The 24,154-nt window shown below is 37.0% G+C and overlaps 1 protein-coding gene across 1 annotated transcript; it reads left to right on the top strand.

The window, feature by feature from the left end:
* Window positions 1-4,851: 4,851 nt before the first annotated feature.
* On the top strand, window positions 4,852-23,557 carry nab1b (NGFI-A binding protein 1b (EGR1 binding protein 1)). The gene is given in 14 exon segments (XM_043248999.1): window positions 4,852-5,148; window positions 9,090-9,130; window positions 9,132-9,191; window positions 9,193-9,270; window positions 9,272-9,895; window positions 10,332-10,465; window positions 11,906-11,957; window positions 16,674-16,803; window positions 18,421-18,458; window positions 18,461-18,592; window positions 22,406-22,484; window positions 22,487-22,513; window positions 22,516-22,536; window positions 23,478-23,557. Coding segments are annotated over 13 exon segments (1,494 nt in total). The 5' UTR covers window positions 4,852-5,148; window positions 9,090-9,091.
* The last annotated feature ends 597 nt before the right edge of the window (window positions 23,558-24,154 follow it).

Raw genomic sequence — 24,154 nt, 5'->3', positions numbered from 1 at the left:
TTGTTTTTGTTCCTCTTTAGGTGCGAGGACGCACCTTCCGGGAGGGGGGTGTAATGTCACGTCTCTGGACTCTTTGTTTGTTTTTGTCGTGTGCCATGTGCTCTGTGTGCCCTGCCTTTAGTTCGTTAATTGTCATTGTCATCAGCTGTGTAGTTAATTTAGTCATTTAACCCGGTGTATTTAAGTCCTGTGTTTTCAGTTCCGTTTGTCCGATCTCGTCCATAGTTGTGTGTGATTTTGTTCCGTATATCTGCCTGCCTGTATGTATATCGTTTACTTTCATCCCCGAATGTGGATTAAATACTTTATTGTTTTCATTTATATTCGTTGTTTGCTTGCCTGCCTATCACACCCGTGACAAGCACATGTGTTTTCAACATTGATAATAATAAGAACACCAAATCAGCATATTAGAATGTTTTTTTAAAGAATCATAAATGATAACTGTAGTAAGATGCTGAATTAATTTAATTAAACAGTCATTTTAAATTGTAATAACTTTTCATAATAGTACTGTTATAACAGTATTTTTTAATTAAACACACACATATAAAACACACACACGTATATATATATATATATAAGCTAAGCACTAGAGACTTTTTCCCCCTATATTTTACCAGGATAGTCCCATTGAGATATAAAATATTTTCTTCTTTAATGGTAGTATATATTTTATTAACATATATTATTTAACGTGAAAAAAACGATAAAAAAAAACTGTCAGCTGTCATTGTCTATATAATTAATTGACAGAACAGTACTACTTTTTTCATTTACTACCCTACCTCAACTTGAACCTGACCTTAAAATATGTTTAAAACATATTATACAGTATTTTCCAATAAAATTACATGCATTTTCTATTAAATCAGAATTTGTACAGAATCTGTAAAACTTACCAATATGTTTCTCTTGTAAACAGAACTGTACTTTTATTTTATTTTATTTTATTTTGTACTGTCTCACTCGCTACCTCCTTTTGGTGCGATTTCCAGCTAAACTCATTGTCAGCTGCACAGTTGTCATTTTTAAGATCAATGTGGTAGCCATCTGTCAATCAGCTGTCAAAACAGAAATGTCTCATATTTTCCCTGGCATCTTTCGCTTTAGTTTTGGCACGGTATTTTAACGTTTATCAGTTCCCAAAATCATCTCAGTTCATCTCTATCTGTCAGAGGAAAAAAGAAGGAAAAAAATATAATCAAGCATGCATGGCACCTTCGCCAGGCTGCTAGCTGTTGCTGGCCTACTTCCTAAAAATAGCATCTAATACCGAGGCAGATTCGAAGACTTTTACTGTACTGCTCTCTCTCTCTCTCTCTCTCTTTCATTTTTCTCTTTCTCTCTCACCCTTTCTGGCACCCCCTACCCAACCCAACCTCCACTTTCTCTCTTTGTCTCCCCTTCTGTCTGATATCTCTCTCTCCTCACACCCTTTTTTATAAGTGGGCACATTGAAAGTGTTGTTTAGCTATTTATATCAACTGTGACATATACATTTATTAAATAAATTCGGTGGAGTATTCACATATGTATTATGGTGTGAATTTAAATATGTTAACGTTTATTAAACAATAAACTGCAGCGTATAACACATTTCAAGGAATCCCTCTATTATAGCACATTGTTTACAGTTTGACTCACGTACTGTATGTTGCTTTCACACAAATAATTACTCCTTTCACTTACAGTATTATATGCTCATTAATGCTCATTAAATCTCTCTTACTCTCACACCTCAGAACTGAAGAAATTAATATGAAAGTAGTGTCACGGACATGTTATACACTTAATACTAGAAGGTAAAACTCCCCTTCTACCTAGTCTCTGCCTTAGACAGCACATCTGTCCGTACGCTGACAGTCTGATTCACATTGAACACAAAACCGGAACGCACTTTCTTGATTGACCAAGCTCTTATGTGATTGGCTGACTTGGCTGTAGCTTTCAAAAACAGAGCAACAGTTGGGTTCCGGAAGTAAACCTCCCACTCATTTTCTCCACAGGGGAATTAACCCACATTATTGCGACTCATTTTAAAAATAGTCATGCTTAACAATAGAATTCTTCATTAAACTACATAACCCATGATTCTGAAAAGAAAATCCACTAATCAGAGAATCGGAACGAACAAATTGCAGGAAAAGAAACTTGCACAGCTTCCATTAATGTATGTGGTTATTTTTGTTTTATTTCTCTTTAATTTGATTGTCACTTGCATTGTACACAGTCTTGTGCTTTCCTCTTTTTTGTCTGCTTTTCACATATATCTTTGCTTCAAATCAAAGTTTAATATGTTTGTGATTCAACATGTAGGTGATTGGTTTGCTTTACGGCTCTTTAATTAAGACTTGTGGGAGAAAAACTTTTTTCTTTTTTTTAAATCATTCTGCTTGGAAACAGTATTGCGCTTCTGAGGTACCAAGCGGTTGCAACGACCACTTAAGAAGAACTAATCAAACCGCCATCGATTTTTCTTTTTGAGGCGTAAGCTAGCAAAGATTTGACTCATTTCAACCTAAATTGGCTGATTTCAGAATAGCCTGCTCTTACTATTGCTATCATTATATTTTAAAAATTAGAGTGGTACGCTATTCTGAGTCATATTTTTTTCTCGTTGGGGTCCTGATTAATTACGTTTTCAAGAGATGTGAGTCATTCCAAACGACTCTGTGGTGACAAAAATATACTTTATATATTTCGCCGTTTCACCTATGGGCATAGGTTTATAGACCTTTCTTTGTTTGTTGAGATGAACACAGAACAATTGACCGACCTTGTGTTTTGAGGACAGAAGAATTGCGCGTCATGTCAGCTGCCCACATACGACCAGATACGAAATACTCAAAATTCTCAAATTGTTTTGTCAGCCAGCTTGCTCCTCGGTTTATCTAAAGCACATGCTTTTTTACATGAAGAAGGAGAATCTCTGCCGTAGTCTTTTGGCCATGGGTGTCTTATGCAGCCTAATCCAGCAGCAGTGTGTATGTGTGTGTGTGTATGTGTGTGTGTGTGAGGAGAGGATTAGAGCCAGCTGAATCACTGTGTGTGGGAGTGTAAATATCCTGAAAGAGGAGTGAGTAGTGGCTGCATACAGGACCACAGCCCCTCCCAGCGTCTCCCTTTTCACTCCTCTTCCTGCTGCAGACCCCCAAAACATGTCTGTGAGCACATCTCTCAATGAATCTCCGCATCTGACGCTGAGGAGCATTAAGAGAGATGCGCTGAGGGGAGAGGTTTGTTTTGGTTGAGTCACTGTAACAATGAAAGTCTCTCAGTCACAAACCCCTTAGAAGGGTATAGTTCCCGGCGGGGATTCACTACTCGAGGACCACACTCAAAGAAAGCGCTAACATCTGTGCATGTTCAAAAGTAAGAATGACTGTATTGATAATGCTTAAGCATTCTGCTTTGTGTTTGTTCTCATCCCCCACCCTAAGTATCAAAAAGCAAGCAATTAATTTGGAATAAACTGCTAGATAATTTTAGCCTTAGGTGTTTTATCCAAACATTTTATTACTGTTTTTCAGTTCAGTCTTTATGACTAATAGAATGTGCTGCTGCGTCATTGTAATATTTGCATACTGAACTGATTGATCTTCTTATTCTTTCTATTTGCATATTGAATTGTAATTGATTTCTCCTTCCTTCATCTATTTCCTTCCTCTTTTTTTACAACTAAATATGCTTGAGAACTGCTTCTATTGATTCAGTCCGATTGATTACAAAAAAAGTTTAAAAACCATACAAATTAGACTCAAAAGAATGATTCGTTCATGAATCAGACATCGCTGCCATATTAAACCACATTGATTTAACCTCACTGACTGTGTTTACATTTGATCTGATGATGATAAATACCCTGATGTGTCATATAAACGCCTTTTGGTTAAGCAAAATCTGCATACATCAGAGTGTGAAAATTTGTATTGTTATAATGCATTTGTCTATGCATTATAATCTCTAATCTCTCTATCTATTTATCTCTCTCTCTCTCTCTCTCTCTCTATATATATATATATATATATATATATATATATATATATATATATATATATATATATATATATATATATATATATACAGTATATAAATGTGTGTGTGTGTGTGTTTGTGTGCATACTCTCTCTCTTTCTCTCTCTAATAGCCTAGTAATAAAATAAATATTTATAGGCTATAGATAAAATCAACTGTTGTGACATTAAACCTAAACTTGCCAAAGATTTGAACACTACTGTTCTTCTTTGTGGTATTTCCTTCAGAAAATGCAAATCTAGGTTTACTCTGTTTTGTACTTTGTGCTAAGTTTTTCTCTCTTTTCGCATGCTCTTTAATTACAAACCCAGGATCCAGCATCGCTGAAGCTTTTACTAGCTAATTAACTCATCTCCAGAAAGTGCGTTTTTAAAAGTAAAACGTAATTATGTTGTTTATGAGATTGCCCGCAGATCCAGTTATTGGCCATCAGCGCAGAACTCTATAAATGGAACAGGTAGAACTAATAAGATGTGAAACGGGGCCCACTGGAATGCACAAGGACTCAGTATGTGACAGGCTGTAGGCAGCAGGTGAATTTGCACTGGAGGAGGAGGGGGCAAGAATAGCACCGGTGTGGGCGTACAGGCGGCCACCGAACCGTTATGCTGTATGCTGGCGTATTTTCAGTAAGGTCAACAAACATGATAAATGTCCATGTATATATATATATATATATATATATATATATATATATATATATATATGAGGCGGTGCATGCGGCTGATATGAGGTTTGGTATTCCATGCAGCAGCCTCCCACGCGCCGCTACCGCCCACGCCAGGATCTGCGTCACGCAGGCGCGTGGGAGTGAGAGAGCAATGTAGCAAGCGCGGAATATCCCAATTCTGGCAGTAGGGGAGAGAGCGGAAACCAACTAGTTAGAGTGTCCCTCCGTAGTTCAAACTACAGAGTGCGTGAGAGTTAATTCAAAAGAGAGAGCCGAAGGAGCGTCGCTTACCCGCCGAACGCGCGGCACCTCGCTGGACGTCAGGTGAAGCGTCGCGTAAATCAACGGAGCGTCACATTTCAGAACTTTAACAATCAAACAAGCAGACGGCGCTTTTGGAAGAGTTTTGGTGGGAAAAGACAAAGAAAGAAAACCAAAAGGTACGTTTTTGTCAGTACTTCTGTGCAGTGCCGCTTGCAAATGCGGCGGAGCGCTGAATCCGTGTATTGTGTGCAACTTTCCTGCGTGTTTTTGTGATCCATGTGCGCGCCGTGCAGACCGGACAGCTCTCGGTACCGTGTGTGAACGCGCCCCCGTGGGCGTCTGGTCGTCGGCAGCTGTGTGTGTAGCATCCTTAGCGTTTCTTCACTTCCAGACAGAGTTTTCCCAATGCTTCCCATTGTGCAATGGCTTTTATTTGTGTGATTTTTTTTTTTTTTTCATATAGCAACGGGATATTAAATATTATTATTTGACATATTCAATAATCTGTATAGCTATTGGTTTGTTTATATATAAACAGGAAAAGTAACGTATGATAATAATGATGAAAATTAACATAGTTGCATGCTGATGTTACAGGGCAACGATCCAAAAGCTCAAATGTTATAGACTGTTGTAATTATTATTATATATTACAGTATTGTTAAACTGATATTGAATATAGCGTTCCCTGTAAAGGAAAAAATGTCTTGTAGCTAATACTAATAATTGTAGTCAATAATTGACACTGTCCAAAAGGTGTTGGGACGTGACAACTGGTTTGGTCAAAAATGGTCTAAAAATGATGGTGAGAATTTGATGAATGGTGTAGAAAAAGTACAATTTACATGAAATTTTAAAATGGTGCACAATGTTACTGACCCTGTCAAACAAAGATTAAGGCGAAAACTTTTTAAGAATATTTTTTTACGATTAAGAGGATAGTACTCTGTTTTTACTAGAGATTTTACTCCTTTATACTGAATACCAAATTTTATTTTTAATTTTAATAAAACAATAATTCAAATGTAACAAATTTCCTTCTAGCAGTCCTGCCATGGTCTGCAATGACAATATATACAGTGATAACAATATGTTAAGTGTCTATAATGCTGTTTTGTCAGAGATGGTTTATTAGTGTTCCCATAAACATTAGTAATAGTTAGTGATGCCTCATATTTGGTGTATCATTTGAATAATAAATTGGAATGAGGTAATGGGAATTTTTGTTTTGAGGTGTTGTTGGTGCCCTGTGAATTTATGACTCATTGTTTACCACTTCATTGTACACACTTGGGCCCCCTATATACCGACTCAGATGTTACTAATATCAGACGCTAATAGGTGAACTTTTATCATGCCTGTTCTTCTTCTCTACTTTCCTCACCAATATATTCCCCTGTTGGTTTCGAAAGACCCTCTGACGAATTATACAATATTTGTTTAAAGGCGCAGCCACTTAAATTAGCGCGTTTTTCAAAACCCAGCTTTTGAAGTGCTTTGAGAAAGATTATCAAAGTTGAACTTGAGTTGATGGTCCTCAGTTGAAAAGTGATGCATTGTGGCAAGTTATTTTACATCTTTAAATATTTGTAGTTACAGTTTTTATTAAAAGAATGGAAATGTTCATCCTCATTATATTCCCTCTTCTAGGGAGCATAAAAAATAAGAAGTGTAGGAGTATGATGATGCTTTTTTCTGCAAAGTGTGCAGTATAATATTCAGAATCATCTTAACACATAGCAGAACAGACCAAAATTGAAGTTGACATATTTTTTACCCTTCAGTTTCACGTATGGATGAAAGCTGCGAGAGCTTTCTTCTAAATATCTCTTTTGGTGTTTCCAATAGAAAGTAAGTCGTACGTTTGAAACAAAATTAGGGTGAGTAAATGATGACAGAATTTATTTCTTTAAGAGATACCTCACTTCTTATATTCACACAAAATGATTCCTTTTCTTGTGTTGTCATCCACTTAAAAAGTGAATTGATTGTGTTCCTCTTGTAGTGCCTTATGTTCCTTTCACAAAAAAACAGCCCTTGTAGATTTTATATAGAGAGCAGCTGTTCTGCAAACATTTAGTCTGATGCACAGGACTGATAGGTTGCCTTTCAAGAGAAGCTCCTTTTCGATAGCTTCATAGCACTATTTAGGACAGGTCTCGATGTGAATCCATTATTCATTTAGATTGATAAGAGGCCGCTGTTGGGCAACACGAGTACGTGCTGTGAGTGCTCTCAGCGTGTTGCGTGAAGCCCTGGCCTCAGATCTCCAGCATTAGGAAGCCAGCATGCTGCGGGGAGAGAGAGCTTTGGATAAATTGCTGCCTAAGTGCCATCCATGCTGATACTGAATTGGTTTCAACAAGGCACCCTTCACTTGGGTCTAGGCCTCAGTCATCCATTAGAGTGGCGGATCACTCTGCTGTGCAGTGGGGTGTCCTCATTAGACTCCATACACTCACTCATCAGTACTCACTATCAGCCTCGCTGTGTTACTGTTCTTACTCACCTCTAGTACACTAACAGTCATGATGATTTAGCAGCATCTGTCATCTTTTACTGCCACTTAAAGAACAATAATTGAGGTCTGGCATTCACATAGTTCTTTTATTTTAAAATATGGTTGTTTTATTTAAAAAAATATATATATAAAGTATATGAGTGTATTATAGAAAGCGCCATAAAAGTTCTGCAATTTATAGGTTTATTGTTGTAGTGCAGTTTCTGTCTTTATACTTCATAGCAGGCAGAGAAAGGTTCAAATGTAGATGTGTATGTCAGTGTGTGTTTGTTTTAAAATTTTGGGTAAGAGATAACAATTTTTTGGCAGATTATTTCTAAAAATAAAAATAAAAGGGTAGTTGGTATATTTTAATGTAAATGCTGTTTTCTGGTGATGTTGAAATAATATAAGTTTCTTGACATATCCCTAAGGGTCAGAATAGTCTCAGATAGAATATATTAACAAAATATGATTCACAAATGAGTAACCTAATTCTTATTCACAAAATATGATTCACCACTTTAAAAATTAAAAGACTTGTTTGGAGATCTTCAGACTGCCACGCTGGAGAAACCCTCTGGAGAACCTCTAGGCATCATTTTGAACGTGCCTCAATTATCATGTTGTGTACTCAGTGAAGTTCAGTGTACAATTTAAGTGTCTCTCAATGCTTTCCCCTGTGATGGGGGAAGGAAGTATTGACAGTCTTTGGAGTTCTTGTAGGAACTTGGTTCTTGGAGTTCCTTTTGTAAGTTTCACAGGTTCCGTGATGTTCTCCGGTGTTTTGCCAGTCAGAGGAACCTTTAATTCTTTTCATTTTTACTGCGACAAATGAATAGCCAGAGTTACAAACTATGACGAATCTAAGTGACATTCACAAAATATCATTCAAAGATGCCAAACATCATTCATAATGACTGAATAGTTTTCGTGTGCATTGTCTATGCATTTGTAAATCATCACTATAAATATGCACAGATCCACAAATGAATAGCGTTTTGCAAATGCAGATTCAAAACACCGAAACTCAGATATATCGTATTTTTCATATAATTTCTAAAATGCATCTAAAATAAGCAAATGAGCTCGGTTACCACATTGGTATGCATTACAGTCTCTGACAAAGTTTGCAGAGAGCATTATGTCTCTATTCGTGCACGTTTGTCATGCATTCATAATCCCCGTATCCTTCTAAGGAAGAAGTGGGTGAATTAAAGTAAAATGCAGAGCGTTATCTTCTTAGCACGCACACCTACCGTCCCACTCCCACACGGCTTCATTACCCCACCTCCCTCCCCTGCAGCCAATCTCGCTTTTATCTGTGCTGCTGTGGATCCAGATCCTGACAGTGGCAGCTGTAGAAGCCAGATCCCAGTAGAAACAAATGAGGCCTGTGCTGAGAGAGCCCACCTACGCGTGTTGCAGAGGTGGAGTGTGGTATGTGACTCTCCCAGCAGCCCAGGAGCCTGACAGGCGCTCTCTTATAGTCGCCACTCTTGGATCCAGCCACACATTTCTCTTCCTCCCCCCCTGCTGTGGCAACCAGTGTCCTCTCCTTCTAGCGCTTTTGCTTTGTTTCCTGTAATTGCTTACTTTGTTCCTTTCTTTGTTCAGGTATGGCAGCGACTTTACCCAGAACCCTTGGGAGTTGCAGCTCTACCGCGCATCCTTCAGAGGGCCAACCTGCTGTGCTACTACGACGCCTTTATCCAGCAGAGGCGGCGATGGCGTTCAGCAGCTCTGCGAGGCTGGCGAGGACGAGTTTCTCGAGATCATGGCGCTCGTAGGCATGGCCAAGCAAGCCGTTGCACGTCAGGCGCCTACAGAAAGCTCTGCGAGATTGGGTCACAAACCCTGCCCTGTTCAATCAGCCCCTCACGTCTCTTCCGTCTGCAGCATTCCGTCTACAAGCTGCCCGAAGGTCACCCACATTGTTACCTGGGAATGGCGCCCGGGGAGAGACCCAAGTCAAAGTGCCCAAGTGTTTGGCAGCTGCTTGCGTTGATCCCGGAAAAGGAGAATCGGGTAACGGGAACTCTTCTGCCACTGTTTCGCCCCTCCAGAGTGGAAGCGAGCCACGTTTTTGGGCAGGTCATGGCACGGAGAGCGAGCACAGCCTGTCCCCGGCTGAACTGGGCTCTCCGTCTTCCCCTCGGGACGGCCTGGAGGCGCTAGATGCGGCTGCTGTTCAGTCCGTGGCGGATTGCGTGGAAAGAATCGCTCAGACTTTGCCCAAGAGTGACCCCGGAGAGGTTAAAGAACTGTTGAAGGGAAATAAGAAGCTTGCCAAGATGATCAGCCACATCTTCGACATGAGCGACGAGGATCCGCACAGGGAGGAGGAAATACGCAAGTATAGCGCCATATATGGGAGATTCGACTCAAAAAGGAAGGATGGAAAGCATCTGACTCTGCATGAGGTGCGTTTTAAAGGGCTCTGGGTGCTTTTGGGGTTTAAATATAACATGCATGTCTAAGCATACCCTGTTGGGGAAGAAAAACTGCATATGCTGGTTAGAAATGTTTTGAAGCATGGCAGCTGATTTAAGCTAGTCCATAGGTAATTCACTCCAAAATGAAGCTGGTCGTAGTTGCTTAGGACTATCTTAGGACCAGCATATGATTAAACCATCTTAAAAGCAGCTTAGGACCAGGTTAGACCAGCTCAAACCCTAAAGCATCCCTAAGCAGCATATGCTGTTTTGTTTTCAATAGGGTAGTTTCATCGGGTTAATCGGCTGCACCAGAAATATCATGCAAGGGTGTTGCTTGCTCGTGGGACTGGTTTAATTCTTAGCACATAACAATATGTATTATTTATTCAAACGAATGATAAAAATCTTTGTTTCTGCATAGCTGACAGTGAATGAGGCTGCGGCACAGCTCTGTATGAAGGAGGTGGCCTTGCTGACTCGCAGAGATGAGCTTTTCGGACTGGCCCGTCAGGTTTCCCGAGAGGTCACATACAAATACACCTACAGAACCAGCAAGTAAGAACTTTGAGGTCATTTCCCAAACATGAAACACTGTGGTTGACTATTTTTGGACCTTTGGTTAAAACTGAAACGTGCAATTGTTAAAATATTAATGAAAATACATTCTCATATCCTAGTTCTTTATACACAGACAAATTCCCCTAAAAAGTGTTAACAATATGTCTCTGTAACAGTGTAAAAATATTGCAATTTGAGTACTTTGGGTAAACAACAGCATCAGGGCAGGATTGTCCATTTGTCCATTTCCACAGATGCAGGCCCTCAATATGAGTGTCATAATGTATATTTAAGAAAATTTACTATTGTGTAAATCATAAATTAAAAAAGATTTAACCCCTAAATCAGTGCATAAACTACTGCTAAACCCAAAATATTTAGCAGATTCCTCCTTGTTGTTATAAAGAACACACAATGTAGAGCAGTTGTTTGTTTGCTTTAATGGATTTGAAGTCTCTGCATGCATCACTTTTTACACCTCGTAAGTGACTAGAGTAATCATTCATGATGTTTAGCCTTTAAGCCAAGAAAGAGATAGCTCATGCTAATGCATTTGTGAGCAGCTCAGTATCTGCTCTCTGGTGGTAGTCGCTTAGAGCCAAGCCGTGATATCAAAGTCGGCTTAGTGCATGGTGTGAAGTACTGCACTGAGGTCTATGAAGAGATGAGAACACTCCCACTCTTTTGCATCTAAAGGCATACAGGCTTTATCAGACACTCAAAACCTGCCATCCAAAGAGACCATGCAGGTGTTTCCTGGATTGCCAGGTTTGCGTGTCAGTGGATGGAAAATTCCTTTTGGCGTTACATAATTGCAATCACTCATTCAAAACTTGAAAGATTGCATCACAGTCATGGACTGGGTATTGCGAAAGCTATCTAGGTCAAGTTTTCGTACAATGCTTCTTACGTCACAATGAAATTTGCCAAGGGCACTCCTAAGTTTTTTTGCAGGTGAAAAGCTAGTATTACCAAAGCAAATATTAGTATTTTAAGGACAGGTTTTCAAGCAGGGGTCTGTGAAACTATTAAAGGGGGTCCATGCAGAACATATCTAATCAGCATATTAGGTGTTCTTTTTATAACTTAAAATTAAAAATATCAACATTTTGGGGAAAGTATTTGTAATAATATATCCATAATGGTAGACTTGTCTCCTGCCCAAATTTGTTTGAATAAAAAATATAGCAAAATAGTATTAGTGTGAAGTATTACTTGCATTTAAAATAATTATTTATAATAATTTATAATTAATTTTTATAACTATAAAATAACTGGAAAAGTATTAATTTCTTTAAAAAAACTTCAAAGCTTTACAAATTAATGAATAAATATATTTTTAATACACAACACATTTTTTCTGTAAAAAGAATGTGTAATTGCTAGTGGTTTTATCAAGCTTGCTCAGGGCTAAACATTTAATTTTCTTTCCTACAGATCTCGATGCGGTGACAGAGATGAGCCGTCGCCCAAGAGAATTAAAACCGAGGTGAGTAAAACCGCTTGATGATTTCGCCAAATAATCTGTCTGTAGCTTTCAACATGATTTCTCAAGTCATTTTGTTATAAGTGTGCGTTAGCGCTAACACCGATATGCGAGGAAACTGTTGTAGGAGGCAGGATTGACACTGGGTGGGTCCAGTGGCTTTTTGTTTGCATAGCTGCCTGTCAGCATACTGAACTGTGTGGGAGGGCTTTGCAGGAGCATGCGGGGTAGCTCCATCAGGATTGCATGTCATGGTGTAGGGGAAAGGCCAAAGTTCAGCCTGGAGAAGTTACAAAGGACTAATGTTCGCGAGCCCACTCCCTCGTTCACACCTTAAATCCATATTTAACCGGCCCACGGTCGTTATTTTCCATAACCTACATATCCGCGATCAGTCTGACCTATGCCTAGCTATACACATAGTGATCTAATTGATGTGGTTTGCTGAAGAGGCCTTTGTGCTCTATGGCAGGCGTCCATTCATGGCTCTCTAGTGACACATTTGATCACTGTCCAGTCGTTAGATCTACTGGAAACTTCTAACATCCCACATCAATGCCTCTGGGTTGGGCTGGTGTCTGAAGAAGAGCAGGTGTTTGCCCGCTTAACCTTTGCCCTGGTTTCACTACGCGTATGGGCACAGACATGTGACCACTTCGGAAAATCAGTGGTTTCTACCCACTCTACATCTAAGGAGAAATGAGTCCTTTATCATTATCAGACAGTGGCAAATTACCAAGCGCCTTTCTTTTCCCCCTAATTTGCATTGTTACTCACTTAATAATCATGTTTTACCTTACTTTTACGTCATGTTCCCAGACTAGTCATGTGAATAAATACCATCACCTCAGAAGCTGCTTCAAAACTGCTTAGAAACCATGAACAATACAGAATATAAAACTATATACCGCTATAAGAATACAATTTTACAACCCCAACATTTATGATATAAAAAAACTAAGCCATTAAAGTGTGTGTATATTTAGTAATATAACATAAAAAAATATATATTTACACACATAAATTCCAATTACAGTCAACACAACTTTACCTGATCCTAAACAGTACTGTAGTTACTCTAGTCAGTGTACTAAATAAAACAAAGAAAATATAGAAAACACAGTAATTTGCTTTTTAAAACAAACATTGAAAGGCATTATTTAAGAAAGATTTCACTATGACAAAAATGTAAGGATGTTAACTTTCTTTAACAGGAAACTGTATCTGTGGCACGTGTTGCGTATTTATTTTGGCAGAAATATTTAGAGTACGACGCAAGCACTGAACTCAGCAGAAATCATGTTGAGAATGTACTATAAGCATATTTATCAACACAGTCTTTCGCATAATAGACTTTTTATGTGAAGCAACATACAATAATGGAGTGAATTACTCACCCATTGTTTGAAAAAAAGACATCTGCAAGTTCAACATGCAGTGACAGGCACCCAAACAGCACTTTCTATTCAGCAAATCCAGATCATTTAAGCAGTATCTAGCTACAGTTTTCCCCATGTAAATTTTTGTTCGGTATAAATGTAATGCCTCATATCATATCTGCTGATTAAAGTTGCCATAATTCTAAATGGGACATTCATGTTAGCCTTAATTTCTGAAAAGAATTACTGGAATTTTTAAAGGTAGAAATCACTTTTATTTCTTTATAGAGCCACAGATTAGTCACACATCCATCCCACTCGTAAACTGAACTGAACTGATACTGTCTTTCCTTCTACTTTAAAGAGAATGTATGTTTTTGTAATATTTGTAAACAATGTAACATTTCTTCAAACTAATGACACTGGTAAAAATGAATCTACTTTCCTTATTTTCTTAACTTTTATCTAATTTTTAGCAGTGTACCGTTAAAATTGTGAATTACTTTTACATTAATATGAACATACAGAATTGCTAAATTGATTTGGACTTTCTCTGCTTTTTCAAGAGGGACAAATTATGTTATAATTTTTTAAACAAACTGATTCACTGAACCTAATCTTAATTTCCAGCTATGTTTCAGAAAGAAAAGTTTTGTCAGATTTTTAAGCAGCATACCATTTTGGTCAAACTACCTGAATATGTGCATCATTTTTTTATGAACAAATTGATTCACTAAAATGAATCTATCTTTCTCTGAGAGAAAGGTTATATCTTGTCACACACTGTTTGGTCAAACCACTCAAATCATTGAATTATTTCCTAAACTGATTCACTAAACTGAATCTGACTTTCCTGCTATGCTTATTCTATTACCTGAATTGGTTCAAAAAAATAATTTGCCAATCAAACTGATTCACTCGTTCTGACTTTCCTGCTACATTTAAAAGCAAGGGTATATTTCGTCACGTTCTTTTATCCATTTACCAACTGGTCAAGCTACCCCACCACTTTTTTTGCAAAAATAACTTGTTTGTGCACAAAGCAAGCTGAACTTTTTTTATATACCACTAAAAATTAGTCAAATTAGTGTCTTGCTGTTTCACGCTTGGTACTTTTTTTGCGTTGATGCAGTTTAACTGCTTGATGCATAGAACCCAACTCACTCTAGAATGGATTTTCCGCGTTTAGCCATTTCAAAGCGTGTGACAGTTAATAGCATGTGTGTCTGAACTGCAGAAAAAAAAAAGCATAAACTTCCCCTCCCCCTCTCGCTGTCCCTGTCTGGCCTCGACTCTGCCCACATTACACTCCCATCCACACCAGTGAGAATAAGCCGCCCGCCCACATGCACCCAGACAAGGTCCAAATGAGATCAGTTGCGCGCCCACCCGTATTCTTGAGGTAGAAGTGACATCATTACGTGGGCGCACTCGGAATCACCCACGCCCATGCATTTGCGCAGATACCACAAAGTGAAAAGGGGCCGAGTCTGAAGACACATGCGTATACATGCAGGCGTACCTTTGTCTGTGTGCTCCAGAAGACCAGGCTCCACGTCAAGAAAGAGAAAAGCCATAACTCGCAGGAGTGGCTTGATGAGTTCATTGTTACTGCGTGAGTGTTGGCAAATTTGCGTCAGAGCTGTTATTAGCAGTTACCTCTCTGCCTCAAACACCCAACTAGTAGTGAAAGGGCTGGAATGTCTGTGGTAGTTTGCACCCATGGCAACCCGTGCAAACATTTGAAGTTTTCAAACTCATCCTTCGTGTAGCAATTTAGACATATCGGTACTGCAGACAAAATGTTCTGTTTGTTCATCCGCCCATCAGGTTGAAACTCATCCTGAGGGGTTTCTTAAGTGGGATGACATTTTATTAGGTATGTGACCTTTTCGCTCAAGAGGAATGAAGCTTTAGTTAGTGAAAAATTAGCGGCTTCGCTTTGTGAAGTGGTTGAGATTAACAGCTTGTCCTGGAGCTGTTCAGGTATTCTTCAAATGTCACACTAACCCCATGGACCTCCAGTAAAACGTTTATTCAATTCATATTGCTGTCTGTTAAGTTTTCAGTTCTTTGCCCATTACTGCAGGTTTACATTCAAAATTGCACATTTAAAGGGTTACATCACTCCAAAATGAATATTTAGCCTTGGATAAAACCTGGGAGGCTTTTGAATATCCCATTGTCTGCCAAATAATGGACATTGTCTAGGTACAGAAAAGTATGAAAGACATAGTCAGAATAGTCCATCTGCCGTCACTTGTTCAGTGTGTATTTTATGAAGCTAAGAGAATCATTTTAGTATGCAAAGAAAGTAAAAACAATGAATTTATTCAGCAGTTCATCTCATCTGTGTCTCTCCACACCACAAGGATCATAAAATTGAAATCAGAAACATTGTTTCCATCTGATGAGTCAAAGAGAACAGAATCATCATTTCCTGGTAAACTTTCACTATATATCACTAAGAAAACTAGGAGAAGACACTGAATATAATTTTCATGTATAATAAATTACTTGCACCTCAGACCCAGCAGACGAAACAAAATAAATTGCTTTCCGGAGGTGGATGCCTGCTGTTTAAGAACGCATGTCGTGAAACAGTTCTGGGAAGCAATTATACGGAAATACTTTGATGATAGACTTTGCTTTGGCATTTCAGAATGACCAGAACATTTCAGATGTTGTGGAGCAAGATCCATTCAATGGTTAGTCAGATTTTGCTGTCCCATAGCGCAAAGTCAAAGATTTTTTTGATGCGCACTGGGGAACAACTTTTTGCAAATGAAGGATTTTTTTATTTTATAAGGGATCACTTTCGTTTCTGATGCAAAGTTAAAAACCACTGAAAAACACAGTGATTAAAACATATCTACAGTGGTATGATGTCAATTTTTGTTTGGTAAGAAAGGAAAATAAGTGTGAAGTTAAAAAAAAAAAAACCCACAGCTTTAATAAAAGAACGACAAATGTCACATCATAAACATCTTCAAGACCTGAAGACTTGCCTTTGACCTTCACAGTGTGTGGGGCTTTTTTTGCAAATTTTTGCCTGATAGGATAATTGCGGCATAGTGCTTGTGGAGTTTTTGGTGATTGCTTAATTTTTGCAGTGTTAAAATACTCTCTCGACAGCTTAACATGTGGACGAAACTATGAGTCAGTGGGTTGATTGATTGATTATTCATTCAGTGGCATATTTCTGAGCTGGACTGTATGTTTATCCTGCTGAAACACGGCACGGATGGACAGAAACATTATTTAGCAAAAATGGCAAAGTTCATTTTGAAATTGACTGCCTCTGGAAGGGAGTATCAATGGAATGTGTATCGATCTGCAGGAGGGCTGTTTTGACCTCCAGGAGGCGCTGCAGGCCATTCACATGCGCCAGGAGACCCTTAAGGAGCAGCTAGCCCACGCCAGATCTAAAGGAGAGGAGACGGTTGGGCGGAACATCCAGGTGACTGACTGCATTATGACAGTGTGTTTATTTGTGTGTGGGAGAGGAATGCTCTCAGGCGCCTCGCTGACTCCGTCTTCTGTCTTCTGTCTACCGTCTACCACCACATGTCTCGCTCTGGTATCCTATCATGCAGGTTTTGGGTCAGTAGCTGCAAGAGCTTCGCCTGTCCTCCTGACCATGACCTACTTTTTGGTTGACTGGTCTCTTATAGGAACAATTAATGGTTGAATTTTTGTGTAAGAGGCGTCCTGATAAACTGATGATCAGTGCTTTTTGCTGACCTTAAAAATCTTATTGTTGTGAGTCCTAGACAGCTCTTTGTCCAAGACAATACTCTAGTCCCTTCTATATAATTGGATATGAATATTAAATAATATTCATAATATTTATATAAATTACAATAAATAAACCAAATACAACAAACCAATCCAAACATATGACATTTTATTTGATAAATTATATATTAAAATTATATGAATAATATAAAATATATTTACATTGTTTATAATACTACAAATGTAAAATATACTTAGTATAACAATTTAATAGCTAATGTTTTAATTTATTTTTGCCTTTAAATCATGATTATGTTCAGATAACAGTTTCGCCCCAGCCCCAGGCTGAAAACCAGTGACTTAAAATGGAGAACAAATAGAAACTTTTTCTTAAGATTCACAGATTTGTCAGTGTTTTATTAATTGATTTAAGATTTTAACATAAATTAAGCTAAAATATGCAATATTATTCAAATATAAAATCATACAAATATGTTTGGCTTCAAACTTTGACCCTGTTACGGCAGTACTTGAAATAGAGAGAAAAATTACTGTAGACGAAGACTGTTTATGCTAATATCTGCTGTAGCGCCTCTAGTGGAAAAATTCTGACAATGCACTGCATGTTTGTATTGCATTTTTTTTGCATGCAATGATTCTTACATTGCTCAAAGTGTTCGTTTTCATCTCTTTTTCCGTACTTTTTGTCAACAGTCATCTCATCTGTGTCTTATATCTTCTATATCTAAGACCAAAGTGGATACTTCTCTCCATTGTGTATCTTAAGCTGTTACAGCAACCTCTCAGCATTTAAAAACTATTCCGGGCTGTCCTTTCTTTTTAATTATTCTGTTTTTTGTTTTTTTTCAAGAGATAGATTGATAGAATGCATTGTCTCAGAAACATCAGTTAATTATGCTGCTTTTGTGTTGTGAAGTGGAAACGTGTCATTTGTAACTGTGAATAGCATCTTCCAGTGTAAAAAAAAAAAAAAAAAAAAAAAACAGTAAAAGTTTTTGTTTGGCTCTTTTTAGGTAGGATGCCGTTGCTCATGTAGGAGGGTGCTATTGGATCAGTCAAGTGGTTTTAATAATAATCCGGGAAATGCACAGAGAAAACATAGATGCAGTCAAAACTAAATATTTACAGTAATTGTAAGCCCTGTTTCATATTCAGCAGATATTTGAACTGTAGGAGTTTGTTTATGGTTAGTTTTGTTTTGTATCACTACACTTGCAGTATGTTGTGAATGATGAATATTGGAAATCGTTTCTGTCACACTGTGCGTACGATGCTATACACATCCGGCTTGTCTGACTCCCTGCTGTCTGTGCATATTATAGGTTCAGCTGGGCGTCTGTTGGCCAAGCAGATGGAGATACTGCATGGCCCGCTGCGGCGCAGGATAGACTGCAGGCTCTAGAGTGGGAGGTTCCACCGGGGCCCTACAAACACAGCACAGACAGGCAGAACAGCAGCGGGCTCTCTGCCGACAAAAACACTGACCAGCAGGGTGAGTTTGTGCATTATAAAATTGAGATGTCACGTTATCCAAAGCAATGTGCTGTGCAGCAACTGCAAGGACAATTTACAGTATATATTTTTAATGTTGTCTACCAATAGGGTACCAAGCAGACATTAAACACAAGAACTATATATATACAAATACATATTTCTGGGGCTGTCATTTTAATTTATTTATTATTGACTTTGACATTCACCAAATTGGATAAAATTCCATTTAATTCTCTTATCTAGGGATATTTGACCTGGAGCACTGGATTTTAATAGTAAGGAAAATAAACAAGTATGAATGTATTTATAAAGGTTAAAAAAAGTGTGGTGGTTTTAAATTATGATATTTATAATGTTATTTATAAATAATTTATTATTGTATATTTAATAAGCATTAAGTATACTGTATGTGTGTGTGTGTGTGTTGTGTGTGTGAATATATATATATATATATATATATATATATATAGATAGATAGATAGATAGATAGATATATATATATATATATATATATATATATATATATATATATATATATGATAGATAGATAGATAGATAGATAGATAGAGATATATATATAGATATATAACATAATTATTAATCCTTATGTAAACAATACTATTATTATTATTATTATTATTATATTTAAATTTTGTATTAGCAAATAGTTTTTAATAATTCGAATATAAAGGTACATTATTAAAAACAAAGCAAATCCAGTCAAGAACCACTTTGCTTTACGTAGGCGTCAAGAAATAAATTTTCATAATTCAAGACCCAAAAGCGAACAAAACAACTATTATTATTCCGATCAGAAAAGCATACAAGCTGTCTTTTACTCTTGATTGACCATCCAGATATTAGGCAGCACTGAAAACCAATGAAGCATTTGAGTTATTTGTTTCTCAGATAATTCAGTAGCTTGCATCACCTGTTCCAGACTCTCTGTTTCTCGTTTCTTGTTGGCACTCTCTCATTTCTGGGGCTCATCTGGCAGCTGCAGGTGGAGGCGGGGTGGTGGGTGTCAGAGAGGAGAGGGACATCGGGTGGAAATATGAACACAGCTCTGCGTTCTGCTACTAATCTTGTGCCTTAGAATGCCACCCGTCTGGAGTTCATTTTGACCCTCGTGTTGGTACATAGACGATAATTACTGCGCATACACGAATCTGAGCACTGATTATCTGCATCACAGCACAGGCACAAATGTTTACACGTTTACAAGGGATTTTGCATTGCAAAGTAGTGCCTGGCCAACATGGGACTTTTTTAATATATTGGCTACATCGGTATGATATAATTAGATAACTTGATTTAAAAGATTATTAAACATATTTTATGCATATAAGGTTTTCCACAGTATATTGTATATTTTATACATTTATTAGTGCTGTCAAATGATTAATTGTGATTAAGCGCATCCAAAATAAGTTTTTTGTTTGCATAATGTGTTCTGTGTATATTTACTATGTATATATAAATACATACACATAATGTATAAATGTACAGATTTATATTTTTATGTTTAGATAATAATTATATTTATATATAATATAAAATATATCATGTTTTTCCTAAATGTGTAGATGATTTATTTTGTATGATTAATTGTTTACCACTAATTTTGAGTAAATAATAGATATAATAATAACTTTTTTATAAATAAATATATTATATAAAAAGTATAAAAATTCTGGAAATACATGCATGTATGTGTATTTATATAAACAAACTTTTATTTTGGATGCAATTAATTGTTTGACAGCGCTAATATTTATATTTGATATGAAGATTTTATTATTCATTATACATAAACAAATTTTTTTAAGTGGCAGGCCACTGTGTTAATTTATAATGATGCTCAAAAAAACTAATATTCGGTATTCACTTTAATGACATTTCCTTCTTTTATGCACCAGCCAGGCAGCTACCATTGAGAGCATTTTAATGCTAACAGATAGCTTTCTTTAGCTAATCATAATGAGCTTTAATTTCTCATTTGATGTAATGTGAAACCCTGTTCATTATTTATAATAATCATTTGTGGTTTATTCACACTCATGATCTCGCCCTCCCCAGCTCTGAGAATAACTCCTTCATGAACTCTTTTGAGTCGTTGATCCCTCTGCTTCCTAATATCCCATGTGTTCTCAGAACTCAGAGTGGGCGTATGGGATCTGCAGAGAGAGAAGCAGAGGCAGAAAGTGAGAAATTAGATGAGAACTAAATTTGTCCTTCTTTAACCTTGACTGTCCCTCTGCAGGTAGGGCTTTAATGAAATGAATCGTGCTGCCGTCGGGGTTGCAAGTAATAGCATTTCAACCACAGCAGCAGTTTCATTTCTAGACTGTGATTATAAAGTGTAAATATACACACACACTGCGGTCAAAAGTTGGGAGTTTAAAATGAAAAGAAGTCTTTTCAAGGAATTCTCTTTTGTTTCACCAAGGCTTTAATTGAGCAAAAATACAGTTAAAACACACACATTAATATTCTGAAATATCACAATTTAAAAAATCCGTTTTAATATCACGATTCTTCCAGAAATCGATATGATATATTACTTGGTATTAAAGTAACATTTCTAACTATTGAAGTCAGTATTTTGTGTGAAACCATAATATGTTTGCATTTGATACATTCTTTGATTAATATAAAGTTAATTTATTTAAAATAAGAATCTTTTTGGAACATAAATATCTCATATTAGAAGTAAATATTTGAATAAATCCTTGCTAAATACATGTACTATTGTAAATGATTATCTAATCTAATATAATATAATACAATACACTATAAAACCCCAAACCTTGAAAGTGAAGCTAAATACAAATTAATGTAGAAATTATATTAAATATTATATTCATATTAAATTTTAAATTTTGTAAATTAAAAGGATAGATAGAAAGATAGATATTTTGAAATTAAAAAATATAAATTAAATTTTTCGATACAATTTCAGATGTAGTATGTAAAAAGCAAACATTTTAAATTAACAATCAAATGTGTATATAAAATAATACACTACATAGTCCTGACTGTAAAGAATTTTATAAAAATTAAAAAAAATTTAATTAAAAATGTGATTTATTTATTTATTTTTAACTTACATGGTGGACAAACACAGTTTTCAAATTTATTAGCTATATTGATTTTTTTGTCATGTGTAGTTTTGGTAGATTTACCTCATCCAGTCATTCCAATGCATTTTCCGTGGGACTCCCAGCTAATTCAAATTCACTCCGAATTTTGGTCAACCTTGAACTCCAGTGAGTACCGTTACCTTGTGTATTGTTTGAAATGAGCTATTGTGAGGTGGGCGGGCGGAGGCGTGTCCCCTCAACCACTGCTGGTAATTAAAGGCATTGTGTTAAGTTAAAAATGACAGACATTGAGTCATGATGCTGCACGAAGCTGTCAATAGACACAAATGAGATCAGCCAGCCAGGGACAGAGGGAGGTTAATGTGCTGTGTGAAGAAGTATTGCACGCGTTCAGTGCAACTCACGATCAGTGTGCTTCAAGTCGCTTTCACTGTCCTCGGGCTGTTACTGCGTGTCGCGTTGGCTGGCTGCAGTCGAAGAAAAGGTGCATTCATTTCAAATGAAGCTCAGTTGCGAGTCACGAGTGAGAGTATTGTGCTGAGTGTTTCTGGTAGTGGGAATGCTTGTCTGCGTAACATTGGCATGGACTCGTTAATGGACATAATGAGTGCAGCCTTGTGTTTTTGTTAAAAGCGCCCGATGCGTGAATACAGTTGCGAGGTGAAAAGGAGGCATGAGTTAAACGAGGCTTTGTTTTATTCCGGCCGTGCAGGAGAGAGGCGCTGAATCTGAGGTGACCAGCCAGAGGGCGAGTGCTTCTGGCGGAGACACAGCTCTTGGAAAGCAGCTGGCCAATGGTTGAGGCATCATCACGCTAATGCAGAGGCAAGACGTCAGCAGCTACAGGTGTGTGTTGAAATGCATATGTGTCACACACAAAGAGACTAAACCTACTGAGCTGCCAACACAGGCAACATTTGAAGGAATCATAAGAAAGTCGGCACCATATATGTCATGACACAAAGATTCCTCAATGATGCGATACAATGAGCTTAGTGAAAAATGTCCCTTCTAAAAGTCCACACTTAAGCTTAGAATTTGTTCAAAATTGAATGTCATGTACAATATTAATTTAAGTGTGTGTGTGTGTGTGTGTGTATATGTGTGTGTGTGTGTGTATGTATATATATGAATAAAAACATTATGCATATATTTCTATAAATATTATGTTTATTTCTATGATTATTTTCTATTTCTATATAAATATATTTAAATACATGTAAATACCTTTGAAATATATACACCAGTACACATTCAACAAAAAACATTTATTTTAGATGTGATTAATCTTTTGACTGCACTACTCAAAACTAAATATAATCCAGAAACAAAAGATCCAAATAAAAAGGTTGCTGTTAATTTTTTTATATTTGTATTTTAGTAATAATAATAAATTAACACTCTTTCCATTTAGAAAGCACATGAAAAATGGTAAAAATGCTAGTAATGTATTTTATTTTTAATAAATGATCAGTTTTCATTTAAGAAACTTATGGAGACAGGGCAAAATTACAACAACTGATCATCAAATGTATTTTTGTTATTAAAAGTAATAGAAATTCATTTCACCCATTGTGAGAGCATTTTAACCATTACATTTAGACATGCATTATCGACAGAATGATCCATAAGTATTTGTAAATTTGCCAACCTAACATTTACATTATTCATTTTCAACAGATGCTTTCATCCAAAGTAACTTTGCAAATGAGGAACCTTGCAAGTAATATATCATACGGCATAAAGAGGTATCAGTAAAGTCTCTTAACATATTTTCTATTCTCCAGAAAGCGGAGGTGCATCTTCCACGTGCCTCAGCCTCTCTGAAAGAAAGACCATCAAATCGGGCCGGAAGATTCAGATATAGCAGCCAGATGCTTTAAGTCTCAAACCCTACAACAATACGTCGTCTGTCAGTGAATACTAAACAAGCACAACTACAGTGAGCCTTAACAACCAATGTTGCCTCAAAATAGAGTTTATTTTAGTTTCGCCATTTTGTTTTGCCAAAGCACCTGAGAGCCCATATTTTTTCCATCCTCCTGAGTAAATTCACACTGTTTGTGCATGTCACTGACTATACTAGTTTAATTCTCGCTAGCTCTCATCACTTGTTTTTATGCTCTCCTATCGGTGTGGACCCATAAAAGTCGATATTTGTACATACATGGAAAATGTCTGTTTGAAAATGGTTAAATGTTATTTAAATACAGTATGTGTTGTATGTATATATGAATGCATGTAAAATATCACTGAAACGGAGGATGCAGTGTTTTTAAAGTTATTAGTAAGCAGCCTGTCGCTTTATTCCGTGACCTGCAGTTGAGCTTCTCCTTAAGACCCCATGTGTCAATGTTTCATTTCATATGTATTTCTCCTATTATCCAAATGACATTTTGCCCTTTTTTTTTTAAAAACGGTGAAACTGTTTACACCATAAACAGTAATTTGTTATTTGCTGTTG

Source organism: Puntigrus tetrazona, chromosome 9 (genome assembly GCF_018831695.1).
Source record: "Puntigrus tetrazona isolate hp1 chromosome 9, ASM1883169v1, whole genome shotgun sequence".
Taxonomy (NCBI): domain Eukaryota; kingdom Metazoa; phylum Chordata; class Actinopteri; order Cypriniformes; family Cyprinidae; genus Puntigrus; species Puntigrus tetrazona.
The sequence above is the reverse complement of the archived record's forward strand: the minus strand, read 5'-3'. Positions and strand labels throughout refer to the sequence as shown.